The sequence below is a fragment of the Oncorhynchus gorbuscha genome, linkage group LG05, assembly GCF_021184085.1.
Source record: "Oncorhynchus gorbuscha isolate QuinsamMale2020 ecotype Even-year linkage group LG05, OgorEven_v1.0, whole genome shotgun sequence".
NCBI classification, from domain to species: domain Eukaryota; kingdom Metazoa; phylum Chordata; class Actinopteri; order Salmoniformes; family Salmonidae; genus Oncorhynchus; species Oncorhynchus gorbuscha.
Genome location: NC_060177.1, coordinates 29,384,341 through 29,403,646, shown reverse-complemented (window position 1 = coordinate 29,403,646; position 19,306 = coordinate 29,384,341). Strand labels below are relative to the sequence as shown.

General features: G+C 46.0%; 1 protein-coding gene across 15 annotated transcripts in view; it reads left to right on the top strand.

Moving 5' to 3' along the window:
- The window catches only part of LOC124035800 (tight junction protein ZO-1-like), a 194,670-nt gene that overhangs the window by 142,667 nt on the left and 32,697 nt on the right, over positions 1–19,306 (top strand). For 8 of the 15 annotated variants that reach the window (XM_046349546.1, XM_046349555.1, XM_046349547.1 and 5 more), the window contains 15 exons: positions 618–786; positions 1,020–1,161; positions 1,879–1,890; positions 3,036–3,071; positions 5,422–5,558; positions 9,028–9,133; positions 9,277–9,427; positions 10,494–10,602; positions 10,779–10,998; positions 14,610–14,794; positions 14,994–15,089; positions 15,415–15,441; positions 16,358–16,440; positions 16,828–17,038; positions 18,919–19,019. In XM_046349546.1, the coding sequence (XP_046205502.1) occupies positions 618–786; positions 1,020–1,161; positions 1,879–1,890; positions 3,036–3,071; positions 5,422–5,558; positions 9,028–9,133; positions 9,277–9,427; positions 10,494–10,602; positions 10,779–10,998; positions 14,610–14,794; positions 14,994–15,089; positions 15,415–15,441; positions 16,358–16,440; positions 16,828–17,038; positions 18,919–19,019 (1,785 nt within the window). The remainder of the gene's footprint in view (positions 1–617; positions 787–1,019; positions 1,162–1,878; positions 1,891–3,035; positions 3,072–5,421; positions 5,559–9,027; positions 9,134–9,276; positions 9,428–10,493; positions 10,603–10,778; positions 10,999–14,609; positions 14,795–14,993; positions 15,090–15,414; positions 15,442–16,357; positions 16,441–16,827; positions 17,039–18,918; positions 19,020–19,306) is intronic. The other 7 variants (XM_046349559.1, XM_046349558.1, XM_046349554.1 and 4 more) reach the window with 3 other exon arrangements.

Genomic DNA, 19,306 nt, shown 5'->3' with positions numbered 1-19,306 from the left:
TCATCAACACAACACACCGTTTCACTGTGACATCTAGTCATTCTAGCCTCTGTTTTATATGTCCCCTCTGAGAGAGATGCCTGTAATGTGAGTTCAAAGTTCATTAGTGTGCTTCTCAGTACCCAAGCATTCCATGCATTCCATCACTCTCTTTGGTTCCTGACTAGTCGGTCGCTGATGGGAAAGATCTACCTCATCACAAGAATGTAGACCCTGGATTCTGACTGTCCTATGTTAAAAAAAAGTCCTTGTATAGATCTCAAGTCTTACAAGTGTAGTAACAATGAAAGCGTGTACAGGAAAGAGGGATAACGTGTGGTTGTGGGACTTTAGCCTTCCCATATAAATATTTAAACAAGGAGTAGTGATTTCATTTTTATGCAATTTTGTATGATGGTATGTTCAATCTCTCACAGCAAGTGACCATACGTAAAACACTGTGCATGTGAAACATTTGCTAAAGCATAGCATACATTTTTAAGCGTCATTATATATCTTTTACTCCATGGACAGGTATGGCTTTGGCGTATGTGTGCTGTTACACGAGTCCAAAGTTAAACTGTACAATGATGAGAATGAAATCCTTCCTTAAACAGCCTCTCTTTTTTTTCTCCCAGATTAACGGCACCGTGACCGAAAACCTGTCATTAATAGATGCTAAGAAGCTGATCGAGAGGTCAAAGGGCAAGTTAAAGATGGTGGTGCAGAGAGACGACAGAGCCACGTTGCTCAACATCCCCGATATGGACGACAGCATTCCCTCCGGCAACAACTCCGACCGAGACGGTGAGATGGAGCTCTGTGCGTTCTCTACAGGACGGTAACCTCAATCAATCTCGTGTTTTAACAACCTCATATTGATTAACACAGTTTTGTTTAGCTCACAATATGGCATGATTTTATGAGGGTGACATTTCCCAGAGGTATCTGAAAAGGAAAACTTACTACTTAATCCTTTTTCTACTGATTTCTTTTTCAATGATTCAATCGCCATATTAAACACCACTTTGTTCTAACAGACATTTCAGAAATTCATTCACTGACCTCAGACCATTCCTCTCGATCCCATGATCGAGCACGGGGCAGTCGATCCCGCTCCCCTACCCGGTCTGAGCCCTCGGACCCCTCCCGACACTCACCACGGCAGATCAGCAATGGCAGGTAAAGAAAACACACACACACACACACACACACACACACACACACACACACACACACACACACACACACACACACACACACACACACACACACACACACACACACACACACACACACACACACACACACACACACACACACAGACACACAGACACACACACACACACACACACACACACACACACACACACACACACATATTACACAATCGTCATGGGACAGCTGTCATACACATCACACAGACACCCACATCGTGCATCATGTTAAAGCCCATAAGTGGTTAGTTAGTGTTAATCACCAGCACTTCTAGAGGGCTGTGTATAAATCAGTTGATAATGAAGACACAGGATGAATAGAACAGAAATATGTGGCTCTATGAGCCCAGCAGTGCCATAATGACCTGCTGTAGGGGTCAGAGGTCACAGAGAGGCAAAGGAGAGGATATTGATGCTTTTCCACATCGATGTCCCATCCCCTGTTCCCCTCCCTATAGCTCACCATATAGTCTCCCTATATACAGTGTCCATAATAACTCATCACAACCTAAAGGAAACCACCAGTCTGGAATGGACCAGAGCCTCAGTCAGTGCAATGATAACTATATATTTGATAAACTGTCTAAATATTAACATGTGCCTCATTTCTTCCATTTTCCCAGTCATTTGAATGTCTTGTTTCTTTCCTCTGTTGCACAATTTTCTCTTTCGATCTACTCAGTTGGAGGCTAAAGTAAGTTTGCATGGAAAGCAGTGGAGAGATGCAGTAACCGGCTTTGACAGACATTAAGTAGTGGCGACTGGCTTGCCTGCATAGCTGCCTGCGTAGCTGACTAAGTAGATAGTCGCTAGACAGAGAAGTAGACCAGTAGATGAGTTGCCTTGACTGAGCGCGGCTTGACAGTTCCTCTCAGATTGGACAGGAGGTTTGGCGCTGTTAGCCGGGCTGACTGTATGTAGTGTGTTGACGCCAGAGGGGCTGGAGGGCGGGATAGAGCTGTGGAAGGAAAGGCTGCTGCTGGTTTCTGATCACACAGCAATTAACCAGGATGAGGATGGATTGCCCAGATGGAGCTCGTGTGTCGAGCGGAAAGGCTCTGAGCCCTGGAGGAGAGGGTCTGTAGAGAGAAAGCCCTGGATTCAAAACGAAACACTACACAAGTCAAGTGTTCTGCTTCCAAACTCTACCATGTCCTCTATTCCCTTTCCTGGTTTGGCTATGTCTGCTGCAGAGCACACATATGGAGGGTCAGATACCTGAAAAGGCACTACTCATTTCAGATTCTGCCAGCATTGGTTCTGTCCTTTTTGAATCGCAGTGAACAGTCCTATTTATTTGACAGAGATTTGACATAGATTTAGCATCCCGTAGCCCCCTGTAGTTGCTGAGCACTGTGTGTTTGTACCTGTCGTTAGCTCCCTCCTCAGTGCTGCTGTAGTGTTTTGTTGACATCCTCATATGAAAGCATTAATGCAAATAAGCAGCTGTAGCATTGATCTGAAATGGGAAAACGGACAGCCAGTTGGTTGGTACTTCGTAGCGGTACTGGTCTCTCCTCAATGCTCTGGGTCTAAACCCCAAGCCCTGTCAACCCATATGGAATCAGATGAATGGCAAATCAACAACTCCATGGAAAACTTTGTACCCACTTGAGGCAGTGGAGAACATTGTGTAATGGCATTAAAGTCAATTCGTCATCAGAGGCTGGGATGAATGAATGCCTGGCTAGATAGATGCTAGATATCTGGAGGGACCAATTGTTAGTGATTTACAGCTGCCTGTTTGTCACCAAGCCACTCCAGTAACCAATTGCTGTAAATCAGCCCCAATATAACTGTCAACAATACTGTGGAATAACAATTCTTGTCTCAATGCAGGAACGCAGGGACATTCTTACACAGAATACTCCCACTGTAAGTGTCACAATGTCACAAAAACACCCTGCCAGTAGTTGTTGAGACCTTCCTAGAGTTTAGGCTAGTACTTAGTTTAGTACTACTGATCTACATCGCTCTTTCTGTCTTGTTTTCTTTCCAGAGTTAGCCTTTAGGTTTGGGGATTTTGAATTGGTGTTACTTGTCTTCTTGTACATACACAATGAGTAGCATAATATATGTTGTATTCCTGAGCCTTGAGCACTTTGCTTGAATGTTGGTAGTCTAGTTCTAAGCCATACTCTGTTTGCTCTTTATGAATGTCAGTCAAGAGGGACTAAATTGTGCGTGTCAGCAGGGATTGGCTATAACCAGACCAGTATGCATGCAGTAGTCATCACAGTATGTATTAGCTATGCAGGAGGCCAGGCAGGAATTTGACACGCTTCCCACAGAGATTTGCCCCAGAATCAGACGGTTCACAGAGTTGAGGTTCTCTCTATAGTTAAATGTTTCCCTTGTCCCTGTGAGAAACCATTCCTTAATATGGAATCAGGTCGTCATTGTAATCAAGACTTGACTAGTTTACTTACCTGTCTAAATAAAGGTGAAATAAAAAAACGTCTTTGTGAGAGTACCTCATTGAACTGTGAAAATGTTAGGTAGCCTCCTGCATTTGGTTTTGTAAGGGATTTTCCTCAAATAACACAATAAAAAAGCTGTGCAACTGTCCCATTTTAGATGGATGTTTTGACAGGGGTCTGTGGGAATTAAACAAGTATCCCTCTTTGCATGATGCAAAACACATTTTATCACAACAAGATTATTGTGTTGCAATGTCCATTTCTACAGCGTAACCTTAGATTGATGCCACAGGAGGAAATAAGAAACAGATTGCAGATTTGTGCTTTGGTCCTTGTGTACTGTTGTGTTTTGAAAAGGAGAGAAAGGAGGGAGGGAGGCAAGGTGAAATCAGTACGTAGGGATTTATGTTTAGTTGATATGCTGCCTCCAGGACAGGGCGGGGAGGACAGGGGCGGTGCCAGGACAGGCCAACAGGCCCTCTCTGACTGACGGACGGACAGACAAATAGACAGGCGATTATAGCTTTGTTGAAATTCATCCCTTGCAACGCAGACTGCCCTGCAGCCCTTTTTTATATGTCTTTATCTCTACATTCCCTGATGCACTCTGAACTTTAAACGCATTATCTGGAATTCCACTGTTGAATAATTGTAATGGGAGACGTTTGATGGAGTGTTTTCATTTGTTCTCACAAAGACAGGAAATGAAATACTAGAAATGCAAGGGTCGCCATTTCACTTTTCAAGCCAACACGTTTTGCTGTTGTTTGAGTCTGGTTTTGTCTTTGGGACGTGAGTGCATGTTATCCTGTTAAAGTCCTGTGTGAGGGAGAGTGAGTGAGCGCTGGGTGTAAGATGGGGACACAGTCAGGCTGTAGTGCAGCTTACCGCTTCATTCGTCTCGTGTAAAAAGCTGCTGGATACCAGCTTCGGGGTCACGTGACCAGGCTGGAATTCGCCCATTGTTCTTAGAAACAGCCGAGTAGAGCTGCGGAGACGGAGCACGGCATTCACACATCTGATCGGAACACTCAGTGCCTGGCTGCCGTGAGCTGGAGCTGGGACTGGCTCTGGCAGGTATACAGTACTGCTGCTGTGGTTTGGTTAGAAGGTTGAGAAGGGAAATGGAATGAATCATTTGTAATGCACACAGTTCTCAATCAAAACATTTTAGAAAAATGTCTGCTTTGGTATGACTGATTTAGTGTTTCTGGTCTCTGTGTGGTTGTTAGTGATACTGTAGGGTTGAGAGGACAGTCTCTAGACCACACAGCTGAAAGCACCTGGAGTCTGCTCTGCTGCTGATGCAGTCAATGCCGAGGTGAAACCAGGGCCAGCAGAAAATAGGTCCTGACCCTATTAATATAGTTTGAGAGGAAGACTGCCGTCCTTTTTAACTGCTTATAGTTTTAGCCGTTCTTGACTGTTCCTAATATGCCTTATCACTCATTCCATGCTGTGATGTCAGTAATACGGCGCTCTCATAACAACACACACAGATCACACACACTCCATCACCGTAGCTACGTCCCAGGGCTAAAACAGCAGGACCTTCCCCGCACAGCCTGTGCAGGAAGCTCTGTTATTAGTTTTATAGAACAGAACCCCTCTGTGGAGATGGTGCAGAGGTCATGCTACATTGTTTTGTCTCCGATACTTTATATTTTTTAATTAGACTCGGGGTTCATCCATCTACCTTTCTGTTCTCTCTTCATAATTGCTACCATTCTTCATCTCACTGTGTAGGCCTACAAAGGAAATAATGAACAAACCCAAAATAAATAATCAACTGTTTCTTCTTCTAGCCACAGAAGTCGAGATGAGGAGAGGATTTCCAAGCCCGGGGTGATGTCGACTCCTGTTAAAGGTTCCCAGGAGGCCCTAATCCAGGCCATCAGCGTCCAGCCACTGGCCAGAGAGGACAAACTGCCCCCACTGCCAGGTCAGTCAGGGCCCCTGCTGCCTCCACAGCTGCCTCCACCTGTCTAACTGCCTGAACCAAAACAGGCCTTGACACTCCTCTGTACTGTGCCTATCCCTCTCTGCTTCCCCCTCTCCTCTGCCCTGGATTGGAATGCGCTCTGTACTCCTTGTCCCACATATCAGAAAAGCCCAGTCCATAGTACTCTAGTCCATTCCTCTAGTGCAGCCTTTCTTAAAGTATGGGTCGCGACCCAAAGTGGGTCACGGACATGTTAATGGTGGGCTGTGACATGTCAGAGTAGAAACTATATATATATTTAAATTATATATATTTATATATATATATTTATTTATGAACACAGTTGGGGTCTGACCTTACTGAGAGTTAGAATAGTATAATTCACAAGGTGCAATTTTTAAATTTGTTTGTGCATCAGCAATTTTTCTCTTTTGTCAGTCACTGACAGTCACTCAATTAGCCATGTCAGCTACCAATTGTTTTTATTGCTAAGTTAGTCTAGCCAGCTATCTTCAGTAAACTTGTAATCATGAACCAGAGGAGGCTGCTGGGAGGAGCTATAAGAGGATGGGCTCATTGATATGGCTGGAATGGAATAAATAGAACAGTATCAAACATATGGAAACCACATCATTCCACGTCATTCCAGACATTACAATGAGTCATACCTCGTATAGTTCCTCCCACCAGCCTCCACTGTCATAAACGAACCAGACACACAGGACCAGGGGCCCTGACCTCCAGGGGGCCCCCATTGATTTTGTTAGTCACTCTCACTCAAATATCATATTAACATGGCATAAGTAATGGCAAAATATGTAGAATTGCATGAAAGTTGCTTTAAAATGTCAAAGATTTCTCTACACCCCATGGCAAAAATGTGTAGAATTGCAGGAAATTCAGTTTAAAACTTCAAATTTTCTCTCCAATGTGAAGAGGGGGCCACTAAAATACACTACATGACCAAAAGTATGTGGACAACTGCTTATCGAACATCTCATTGCAAATTCATGGGCATTAATATGGAGTTGTTCCCCCCTTTGCTGCTGTAACAGCCTCCGCTCTTCTGGGAAGGCTTTCCACTAGATGTTGGAACATTTTAGAGGGGTCTTGATTCCATTCAGCCACAACAACATTAGAGAGGTCGGGCTTTGATGTTTGGCGATTAGGCCTGGCTCGCAGTCGGTGTTCCAATTCATCCCAAAGGTGTTTGATGGGGTTAAGGTCAGGGCTCTGTGCAGGCCAGTCAAGTCTCCCACACCATCTCAACAAACCATTTCTGTATGGACCTCACTTTGTGCACTGGGATTGTCATGCTGAAACAGGAAAGGGCCTTCCCCAAACTGTTGCCACAAATTTGAAACCAGAGAATTGTCTAGAATATCATGGTATGCTGTAGCATGTGGGACCTAGCATGAACCATGAAAAACAGCCCAGACCATTATTCCTCCTCCACCAAACTTTACAGTTGGCACTATGCATTCGGGCAGGTAGTGTTCTCCTGGCATGGTTCTCAAGAGAACGTGTTTTTTTCTCCAGAGAACGTGTTTTCACTGCTCCAGATTCCAATGGCGGCGAGCTTTTCACCTCTCCAGCGGATGCTTGGCATTGCGCTTGTTGATCTTAGGCTTGTGTGCGGCTGCTCGGCCATGGAAACCAATTCCATAATGCTCCCGACAAACCATTCTTGTGCTAACATTGCTACCAGAGGCAGTTTGGAACTCACTAGTGCGTGTTGCAACCGAGGACAGACGTTTTTACGTGCTTCAGCACTCGGCGGTCCCGTTCTGTGAGCTTTTGTTGCTCCTAGATGTTTCCACTTCACAATAACAGCACTTAAAGGTGGCATTCTATGACTGTGCCACGTTGAAAATCACTGAGCTCTTCAGTAAAGGCCATTATACTGCCAATGTTTGTCTATGGAGATTGTATGGCTGTATGCTCCTTGGACACTGCTATCTAACCTCCAAACGAGCTTCAATGCCATACTACACTCCTTCCGTGGCCTCCAACTGCTCTTAAACGCTAGTAAAAACAAATGCATGCTTTTCAACCGTTCGCTCCCTGCACCCGCACGCCTGACCAGCATCACCACCCTGGATGGTTCCGACCTTGAATATGTGGACATCTATAAGTACCTTGGTGTCAGGCTAGACTGTAAACTCTCCTTCCAGACTCATATCAAACATCTCCAATCGAAAATCAAATCTAGAGTCGGCTTTCTATTCCGCAACAAAGCCCCCTTCACTCACGCCGCCAAACTTACCCTAGTAAAACTGACTATCCTACCGATCCTCGACTTCGGCGATGTCATCTACAAAATTGCTTCCAACACTCTACTCAGCAAACTGGATGCAGTTTATCACAGTGCCATCCGTTTTGTCACTAAAGCACCTTATACCACCCACCACTGCGACCTGTATGCTCTAGTCGGCTGGCCCTCGCTACATATTCCATCGCCAGACCCACTGGCTCCAGGTCATCTACAAGTCCATGCTAGGTAAAACTCCGCCTTATCTCAGTTCACTGGTCACGATGGCAACACCCATCCGTAGCACGCGCTCCAGCAGGTGTATCTCACTGATCATCCCTAAAGCCAACACCTCATTTGGCCGCCTTTCGTTCCAGTTCTCTGCTGCCTGTGACTGGAACGAATTGCAAAAATCGCTGAAGTTGGAGACTTTTATCTCCCTCACCAACTTCAAACATTTGCTATCTGAACAGCTAACCGATCGCTGCAGCTGTACATGGTCTATCGGTAAATAGCCCACCCATTTTTATCTACCTCATCCCCATACTGTTTTTATTTATTTACTTTTCTGCTCTTTTGCACACCAATATCTCTACCTGTACATGACCATCTGATCATTTATCACTCCAGTGTTAATCTGCAAAATTGTAATTATTTGCCTACCTCCTCATGCCTTTTGCACACAATGTATATAGACTCCCCTTTTTTTTCCTACTGTGTTATTGACTTGTTAATTGTTTACTCCATGTGTAACTTTGTGTTGTCTGTTCACACTGCTATGCTATATCTTGGCCAGGTCGCAGTTGCAAATGAGAACTTGTTCTCAACTAGCCTACCTGGTTAAATAAAGGTGAAATAAAAAGAGAATAACACCTGTCAGCAACAGGTGTGGCTGAAATAGCCAAATCCACTCATTTGAAGGGCTGTCCATCCATATACTTTTGTGTATATGTAGTTTATTTTGCCTGGGGGCCCCTCAAACCAAATCTCGCTTAGGGCCCCCGAAAGCGGTCATGTTTTCATGAGCTTGGGTCCCAGGAAAACAGAGTTTCTCATGAAGCCCTGCTCTAGTGTTGCGTAATGTTGACCTACTCCCGTAGCTATTTCAACTTAACTCAGGTAGTCATAATCTTTACATTCACATTCCAGGTCAGTGTGTTTACATGTGTGTGTGATCATACTATCAGTATGTGACCAAAGTGTGTGTTGGTCCTGTAGAACCAAAGCCAGTGTATGCTCAGCCTGGCCAGCCTGATGTGGACCTGCCAGTCAGCCCCTCTGACGCCCCAGTGCCCAGCGCTGGTCATGATGACAGCATCCTCAGGTAACCCGCAGTCCTCCTGTTAAAGCCATGTTATTATTTCCATTTATTTCAGTACCGTGTTATTTGCTGATTTGTAATCGCGCCCTGTAGAACTGTAGTGTCTCTAAACGTCTGTTTGTGTATGATGCCCACTCCCCATGCAGGCCGAGTATGAAGCTGGTGAAGTTTAAGAAGGGGGAGAGTGTTGGCCTGAGGCTGGCCGGAGGGAACGACGTGGGCATCTTTGTTGCCGGAGTCCTGGAGGACAGCCCAGCTGCCAAGGAAGGTCTGGAGGAAGGAGACCAGATTCTCAGGGTAAGAATTCTATCTCAAACAGTAATATCTTCTTTACACATTTTATTATTATTAGCTGTTGGGTATGATTGTCACATTTTTGTCAACAAGGCCATTGTAAAGTTTTCTCTTTTGAAAGTGCGCAGGATGTGTGGTTTGACGTGTTCTTTTCCCACAGTGGATAAAGGGTATGTTCTGTACTAGCTGGAGAACATCTGCTGTAGTTCTTGTAACGGTCTCATCGCTGCCCACGCTTAGTTGGAAACACTTTGTGAAACTATGTGACCCACTGGCCTTGTGTTACTGTGTGGTCACTGGTCATAGTGATGTTAGATAGAAAATGGTGATTACGGTGGATCAGTCTGAGGTCATCGCCTGGCTCTTCTCTTCTCTGTCTTTCCTTTGTTTACTCTGAGCCGCACAATAGAGGTCGTTGTTGTTGTTCTCAGGCCCTGTCTGAAGTATTGTTGATGGAAGTCCCCTCTGATATCAGAGTTGGATTCATTTAATCATGTTTACCACTAGCCACACATTTTAACGAAACACACCATGCTTTGTGTTCCTCCCACACCACAGTAAGGGTCAAGGTGGTATGTGGGGAGGGCTAACTCCTCCTCTTTGCTAGCCTCCCTCCCTGCTGTACAAACACATCTCTAGACTCTGTGCGATTCCCTATGAGTGGGCTTCCACGATTGTGTCCCAAATGGCACCCTTTTCACGATATAGTGCACTACTTTTGACCTCTTCACTATGTAGGGAAAGGTAGTGCACTATAGATAATAGGGTGCCATTTCAGACACAGCCCAGGATGTTGTTTTCCACCACTGGGCAGGGAGCCTGTGAGTGTTTCCTGGCCTTCACAGTGTGACTAGTTGAGATAAAGACTTGAAGTCTCCTTTCTGAGGAGGATAAAGGTTGTTCTCTATGATTCAACCCCATGTGTTCCTGGTTCAAACGCTGGCTCTGCAGCAGGGTAAATAAACGTGGTATTGTGCTGGGGACTGCAGGGGTTGAGGTGGGGAAGTAGACTGGCCTGAACCCTGGAGCACTGAAAGTCTCTGTTCTTCTCTCGCCCTCCTCTCTGTAGGTAAATAACGTAGACTTTGCTAACATCATCCGAGAGGAGGCTGTGCTGTTCCTCCTAGACCTTCCCAGGGGTGAAGAAGTCACCATTCTGGCCCAGAAGAAGAAGGATGGTGAGTAACATGGGGGGGACAACAGATGTTAGATAAATGAACGTTGCGATCTTGACGGGGTCAGAGAGAGTAAAGGTTTGAGTTTGCACAGAAACACACATTTTAAGTTAACCTGGTTACACACTTTCAATTGTATAGCTGAATATTTATCCCTACTTAATTTCTTCTTCTACCAGTTTACCGTCGGATAGTGGAGTCTGATGTGGGCGACTCGTTCTACATCCGAACCCACTTTGAGTATGAGAAGGAGTCTCCGTATGGCCTGAGCTTCAACAAGGGAGAGGTGTTCCGTGTTGTGGACACCCTTTACAACGGCAAGCTGGGCTCCTGGCTCGCCATACGCATTGGCAAGAACCACCAGGAGGTGGAGAGAGGCATCATCCCCAACAAGAACAGGTAGAATACAGGAGAGAGGCATCATCCCCAACAAGAACAGGTAGAATACAGGAGAGAGACATCATCCCCAACAAGAACAGGTGGAATACGGGAGAGAGACATCATCTCCAACAAGAACAGGTAGAATACGGGAGAGAGACATCATCTCCAACAAGAACAGGTAGAATACGGGAGAGAGACATCATCCCCAACAAGAACAGGTAGAATACGGGAGAGAGACATCATCTCCAACAAGAACAGGTAGAATACGGGAGAGAGACATCATCTCCAACAAGAACAGGTAGAATACGGGAGAGAGACATCATCTCCAACAAGAACAGGTAGAATACGGGAGAGAGACATCATCTCCAACAAGAACAGGTAGAATACGGGAGAGAGACATCATCTCCAACAAGAACAGGTAGAATACGGGAGAGAGACATCATCTCCAACAAGAACAGGTAGAATACGGGAGAGAGACATCATCCCCAACTAGAACCAGTAGTGTAGAGTTCAGCAGAGCCTACTCCGTGGAGAGGGTAAGGTAGCTAGGGGGAGGTCGACGGGATTAGTCAAATAAGACACCAGCAGCCTTGCTGTCGGTGTAGAGATGGTAAACAACAACCCAAACATAAGATGATGAACTGGGCTGTGTAAAGTAGGATACATTAACATCACCCCTAGTCTCAATTACACAGGTGACAACTGTTCTAGTGAGAAGGCATTTTCACTATGAGTCCTGTGAGGGTAGGAGACTATCTATTCATAATGAAACAGCAGATTGACAGTCCCTGTTGGAGTCTAGGCCTGGCCTGACCTACAGCCCCTGGCTATGTTTAGAGAGAGAGAGACATTCCACACCATGGTGCAGACAGGGGAACCTCACAGTGCTCCCAACATACCAGCGTGACACCAATATTTGTCACATGCATACGTTAACGTAACCATTATCAAATCAAATCAAATCAAATGTTATTTGTCACATACACATGGTTAGCAGATGTTAATGCGAGTGTAGCGAAATGCTTGTGCTTCTAGTTCCGACAATGCAGTGATAACCAACAAGTAATCTAACTAACAATTCCAAAACTACTGTCTTATACACAGTGTAAGGGGATAAGGAACATGTACATAAGGATATATGAATGAGTGATGGTACAGAGCAGCATACAGTAGATGGTATCGAGTACAGTATATACATATGAGATGAGTGTGTAGACAAAGTAAACAAAGTGGCATAGTTAAAGTGGCTAGTGATACATGTGTTACATAAGGATGCAGTCGATGATGTAGAGTACAGTATATACATATGCATATGAGATGAATAATGTAGGGTAAGTAACATTATATAAGGTAGCATTGTTTAAAGTGGCTAGTGATATATTTACATCATTTCCCATCAATTCCCATTATTAAAATGGCTGGAGTTGGGTCAGTGTCAATGACAGTGTGTTGGCAGCAGCCACTCAGTGTTAGTGGTGGCTGTTTAACAGTCTGATGGCCTTGAGATAGAAGCTGTTTTTCAGTCTCTCGGTCCCAGCTTTGATGCACCTGTACTGACCTCGCCTTCTGGATGATAGCGGGGTGAACAGGCAGTGGTTCGGGTGGTTGATGTCCTTGATGATCTTTATGGCCTTCCTGTAACAACGGGTGGTGTAGGTGTCCTGGAGGGCAGGTAGTTTGCCCCCGGTGATGCGTTGTGCAGTCCTCACTACCCTCTGGTGAGCCTTACGGTTGAGGGCGGAGCAGTTGCCGTACCAGGCGGTGATACAGCCCGCCAGGATGCTCTCGATTGTGCATCTGTAGAAGTTTGTGAGTGCTTTTGGTGACAAGCCGAATTTCTTCAGCCTCCTGAGGTTGAATAGGCGCTGCTGCGCCTTCTTCACGACGCTGTCAGTGTGAGTGGACCAATTCAGTTTGTCTGTGATGTGTATGCCGAGGAACTTAAAACTAGCTACCCTCTCCACTACTGTTCCATCGATGTGGATAGGGGGGTGTTCCCTCTGCTGTTTCCTGAAGTTCACAATCATCTCCTTAGTTTTGTTGACGTTGAGTGTGAGGTTATTTTCCTGACACCACACTCCGAGGGCCCTCACCTCCTCCCTGTAGGCCGTCTCGTCGTTGTTGGTAATCAAGCCTACCACTGTTGTGTCGTCCGCAAACTTGATGATTGAGTTGGAGGCGTGCGTGGCCACGCAGTCGTGGGTGAACAGGGAGTACAGGAGAGGGCTCAGAACGCACCCTTGTGGGGCCCCGTGTTGAGGATCAGCGGGGAGGAGATGTTGTTGCCTACCCTCACCACCTGGGGGCGGCCCGTCAGGAAGTCCAGTACCCAGTTGCACAGGGCGGGGTCGAGACCCAGGGTCTCGAGCTTGATGACGAGCTTGGAGGGTACTATGGTGTTGAATGCCGAGCTGTAGTCGATGAACAGCATTCTCACATAGGTATTCCTCTTGTCCAGGTGGGTTAGGGCAGTGTGGTTGAGATTGCATCGTCTGTGGACCTATTTGGGCGGTAAGCAAATTGGAGTGGGTCTAGGGTGTCAGGTAGGGTGGAGGTGATATGGTCCTTGACTAGTCTCTCAAAGCACTTCATGATGACGGAAGTGAGTGCTACGGGGCGGTAGTCGTTTAGCTCAGTTACCTTAGCTTTCTTGGGAACAGGAACAATGGTGGCCCTCTTGAAGCATGTGGGAACAGCAGACTGGTATAGGGATTGATTGAATATGTCCGTAAACACACCGGCCAGCTGGTCTGCGCATGCTCTGAGGGCGCGGCTGGGGATGCCGTCTGGGCCTGCAGCCTTGCGAGGGTTAACACGTTTAAATGTCTTACTCACCTCGGCTGCAGTGAAGGAGAGACCGCATGTTTCCGTTGCAGACTGTGTCAGTGGCACTGTATTGTCCTCAAAGCGGGCTACTCAGCCACGTTGTGTCCCTGGCCATGCCTGTGTCCTCTTCAGTCAAATGTTTACTGAATTCTAGGTTATGTAAATGTATAGAAGTATTTCAGAATAGAATAGAGGTGGCCTAACGAGTGGTGCAGTAGTCTAAGGCACTGCATCGCAGTACTAGCTGTGCTGCTAGAGATCCTGGTTTGAGTCCACCCGGCCGCGACCAGGAGACCCACGGAGCGGCGCACAATTGGCCCAGCGTCGTCCGGGTTAGGGGAGGGTTTTGGCCGGCCGGGATGTGCTTGTCCCATTGCGCTCTATCGACACCTGTGTCGGGCCGGGCGCCGTGCACGCTGACACGGTCGCCAGGTGTCCGGTGTTTCCTCCGACACATTGGTGTGGCTGGCTTCCAGGTTAAGCGGGCAGGGTGTCAAGAAGCAGTGTTGTTGGTGGGGGTTGTGTTTCGGAGGACGCATGACTCTCGACCTTCGCCTCTCCCGAGTCCGTACGGGAGTTGCAGCGATGGGACAAGACTGTAACTAGCTATTGGATACTACGAAATTGGGGAGAAAATGAATAAATAAGAATCGAGGTAAGTTGTGTAGAATAACAGGGCTGTAAATGAGTCATTAACTGCACAAATTAAAAATAAACTGAGGACATGTTTGCAGTTTCCATTGAAATCCAATCATTGAATCCATTGCCTGTTGCCTGACCCCACTCTGTTCCCCCTCCCACAGGGCAGAGCAGTTGTCCAGTGTGCAGTATACCCTCCCCAAAACGCCAGGGGGTGACAGGGCTGACTTCTGGAGGTTCCGTGGTCTGCGGACCTCCAAGAGGAACCTGAGGAAGAGCAGAGAGGACCTGTCTGCCCAGCCGGTCCAGACCAAGTTCCCTGCCTATGAGAGGGTGGTGCTGAGAGAGGGTAGGTGATATCCAGAACAGAGTCCATGGAAACATCACAATACCTAAACTAGCTTACCACTGAGAATGCTTTCCCAGTACATTGCTTCAATCTAAAAGCGTAGAAATGGGAATACAGCCGTGTGTTTGTTGCCTACAAATTCGGCCTTGAGAGGGGTTGATACTGTCAAATATGGTGTTTTGTGTCTTCTGTTATCCAGCTGGGTTCCTAAGGCCTGTGGTGATCTTTGGGTCCATCGCAGACGTGGCACGAGAGAAGCTGGCCAGAGAGGAGCCTGACCTGTTTGAGCTGGCCAGTGAGTAGCCTTTAGCTAGCCATTAGTAGCCATTTCACTGTCTGTCTCAGCCGTGTCTCACACACACACACACACAGCTGGAGTAACACAGTGCTTAGAGCAGCTCTGTGTTAGAGCCCAGCGGGCGCCCTCATCTGCCTACTCCAGGTCCACTTGAGGGAGTAGCTAGCATCTTTAGCATGTAGTGTTAATTCTAACACCCTCGACAGTATTGAATTTCAATTTTCCTAAGTGCACTACTCCAAAATCCACATGTAAAGTGATTCCAGCCCTGGACGTATTTTGCGTAACCTATATCTCTGTAAACCTTGTATTTTCTTTTCAGAAACACAGCAACATGAAGGAGTGGAAAGTATGTCATGAAGTGCATCAACTTGTTTGTATCAGTGCTAATTGATGCTCGTTAGCTAGGTGGTAGCCTACCCTCTGTACCGTAGATGTGTTTTCTGTAGTTGGTCATGTGTGGCCTGTTTCAGCCTGTAGGGAGGTTGTGGAATGACTGAATATAGCTTGTTATAGAGCATGTACCCATGGCACAGTCAAAATCCTATAGATAATAAGCTGCATACATAACAGTACTAGTCTTCATTATTAATTCCCAAGCCCCTAATGTCTGTGTGTGGACTACACCATAATCTGTACTTAAAATTTCAACTTTTACATTTGATTGGAGACGATGCCTTATGACATTGGTGTGTTTATGACTGGAATTGTAAGGGCTAGTGATGTTAGCACTCTGCAATTTAGAATGCTGCTTTTGTAGAGTTGAGTGGTGAAAGATAAGAGGCCATTTCTGCGCCAGATCCTGTGATAAGTGTTGAGTTCTGAGTAGTGAAACTGCACCCAGGTCAGCTGGCCTCTCGAAGGGTCATTACCTTATGTTGGCAGATAGACCGATAAGGCCAGGCTAGCCATGTTTAAATAATTAACCTTTTTAGAACATTCCTGCTTAACTCCCCTGACTTTTATATCCATTGTTAAATTTGAATCATGAATCTATTTGAAAAGATTCTCTATCTTCTTGTATGTGCATTATCCCACTTCAATGCTTTTCACACATGTAACACATTTCCTGCATTACGGATTATACTGTACTGTAATGTCTGTAGTTGCACGCGCACATTCATAATGACACAACCTCCTATTTTATGTTTTGAAATGTGCTTAAGACATATTGCATGCATTAGGGTGAAGGTAATGAGCTGAGATGCATAGTGAGCTCTGCAGTAATATGACACCGTAACACTGTCCCTTCTCCCCCTCTGCAGAGAGTGAGCCCAAAGACGCAGGAAAAGACCAGCGAGGCTCCGGGATCATTCGCCTCCACACCATTAAACAGATCATTGACCGGGTGAGTGAGACTACTTAATACACACACACACACACACACACACACACACACACACACACACACACACACACACACACACACACACACACACACACACACACACACACACACACACACACACACACACACACACACACACACACACACACACACACACACACACACACACACACTCAAAGGCAGATCCCCTCTTAAAGCACATATAGTACACACACACACACATCTATAGGTAGACTCATCCGTGGCTCACTACTGCTCTCTGGTGTTCATTGAATTATGAATGTTTTTATATGAAAAATATAGTCTAAAACAGCAGTCTGAGCAAACCTTTTAGTGTTTGTTTATAGATCAGATATTCATTGTTTATTTATGGGGGGGTGTCCTTAGGACCGGCATGCTGTTCTGGACATCACACCCAACGCTGTGGACCGTCTGAACTACGCCCAGTGGTACCCCATCGTGGTGTTCCTCAACCCAGACAGCAAGCAGGGCGTCAAGACCATGAGAACCAGGCTGTGCCCCGAGTCCAGGAAGTCAGCCAGGAAACTCTACGAGAGAGCCCTCAAACTGAGGAAGAACAACCACCACCTCTTCACCAGTGAGTTTCTATGAGAGGGAGGGGAAGAGAGAATTCGTGAGTGGGAGGTAGGGAGAGATGGAGTTGTCAGGAGTGAAAGAGGCTAGGGCTGCGTGCTGTACTGTAGTGTGGACCAGGGGCGCGACTTTGGTTTTAATCCAGTCGAATTAATACTCCAAACAACCTACCCGACCGCTCGGAGGCGTCGGCATGGTCCTAAAGCACACCGTTACCTCGTTTTGTACCGCATTCCAATGATAAATCTGGTGCGGACAAAAGTGCAATTTCAGAATGTGGAGGGGACTGCTCAGGGCTCCGAGCTAACCTCCCACAGGACCCCAGCCGTCATTACCCATTCCTTGCACAGCCCTGCCCCGTATGAAATGGGAGACATCTCTTCATTTTTTTTAGCGTCTGCTGGCAATAAAGAGAGAGACCCCAGGAGAGCAGAGAGCACAGACAGCCTCTCCTTTCCCATCCATGTTGAGTTACTCCCTTATTCCACATGGGTCTGTAGATGAAGCACTGCCTGGTATTTTAAGAACAAGCCTAGAGAGAGAGAGAGAACAACAGAGAAGTGTTACCTGTGGTATTTGTTCAAGGTCAAAAAGATTGACATCTGCCAGGCAGCGCTATAGACATGAGTGTTGTTGACTCATGACAGCTCATAGATACAACAGTGGTAATATAATGCTTACACACCGCAACAACCTGTGCTTACACACCGCAACAACCTGTGCTTACACACCGCAACAACCGGTGCTTACACACCGGAACAACCGGTGCTTACACACTGCAACAACCTGTGCTTACACACCGCAACAACCTGTGCTTACACACCGCAACAACCGGTGCTTACACACCGCAACAACCTGTGCTTACACACCGCAACAACCTGTGCTTACACACCGCAACAACCTGTGCTTACACACCGCAAGAACTCTGGGGTGATACTGGAAATAAGCTTTTCCCCTCATGTAGAACAATAATGAATCCTCAATATCTGAATCAATGCTAGTTAGACATATCAATTACTTACTAGTTCAGGGCCCGGTCTCCCAAAAGCATCTTAAGGTTAAGTTCATCGTTAGAACCTTCGTAGGAGCATCGTTAAATCTCCGAGTTGTTTTCCCCCAAACCATCGTTAACGTTGCACTTGAAAACACTCGTAATCTAACACCTGCCACAGACCACTCGTAGAACAGCTAAGTGCGTAAATCTTTTTTGGCCCCCCCCGCATCACTTTATACACAGAAGATTTTCAATAAACATGGAATCACATGGTTCATCCGTCTCTCTGTCCCACCGAGAACTTCAGAACAAAGTTGACGACAAATACAAAAGTTGCCAATGTCTTTGCAATTGATACAAACAAGTGACATATAAAAAGGTGGTTCAAATGAAAATCAAGATGACTGCATTAAAATATAAACAATAGGCTATAGGCCTATTTCAGTCATATTGAAATACATTTCATGTTCAATCAATTGAGTTCTGTTGTGTTACTTGTAGGGTACTGTCTGTAATTTGTCTCAATATATCTCAAAAATATCTCTCTAGTCGAGAAGCTAATCCGTCGTCAGTATTTTGACATAATTAGAATGTTACGGTAAGATTTTAATGGAGAGAGCTGATCCTAGATCAGCGCTTCCTTTCTTTTGATCCTATCAGTATCGACACATGCTCCAACGGCACGATAAGTGACCATTCTCTCTGCGTGGTGTTGTCAACGTTCCATTGCTATCGGGAAACTGGACTCTGATGTGTTAATCGTAATGGTTTTTCATGAGGCTGTGAGAACAGATTTTCACAGTGATTATGAGAATTGTGTTATCGGCTGACTGTGTTCATTTGAGTGGTGCTTTGTCTCTGCTCCTTCTCTTCGCTCTATCCTTCCCAAGCCACCATTAACATGAATAATATGAATGACGGGTGGTACGGTGCCCTGAAGGAGACCATTCAACAGCAGCAGAACCAGCTGGTGTGGGTTTCAGAGGGAAAGGTAAGATACTCAGCGCCGAGACTAACCACATCAAACACTTACCAATACATTTCATTTTCATGAAAATGTTGTATTCAAATTTATGTAAGACAATATATTTTGTACATGAATATGTTTTTCTTTGCCATTCATTTCTCTGTCTTTCCTCACTGTAATGTTTCTGCATCTGCTCTTTCTTTATCTCCCTTCCCCCTGTTCCTCTCCCTGTTCCTCTCCCTGTTCCTCTCCCTGTCCCTCCCCCTGTCCCTCCCCCTGTCCCTCCCCCTGTCCCTCCCCCTGTCCCTCCC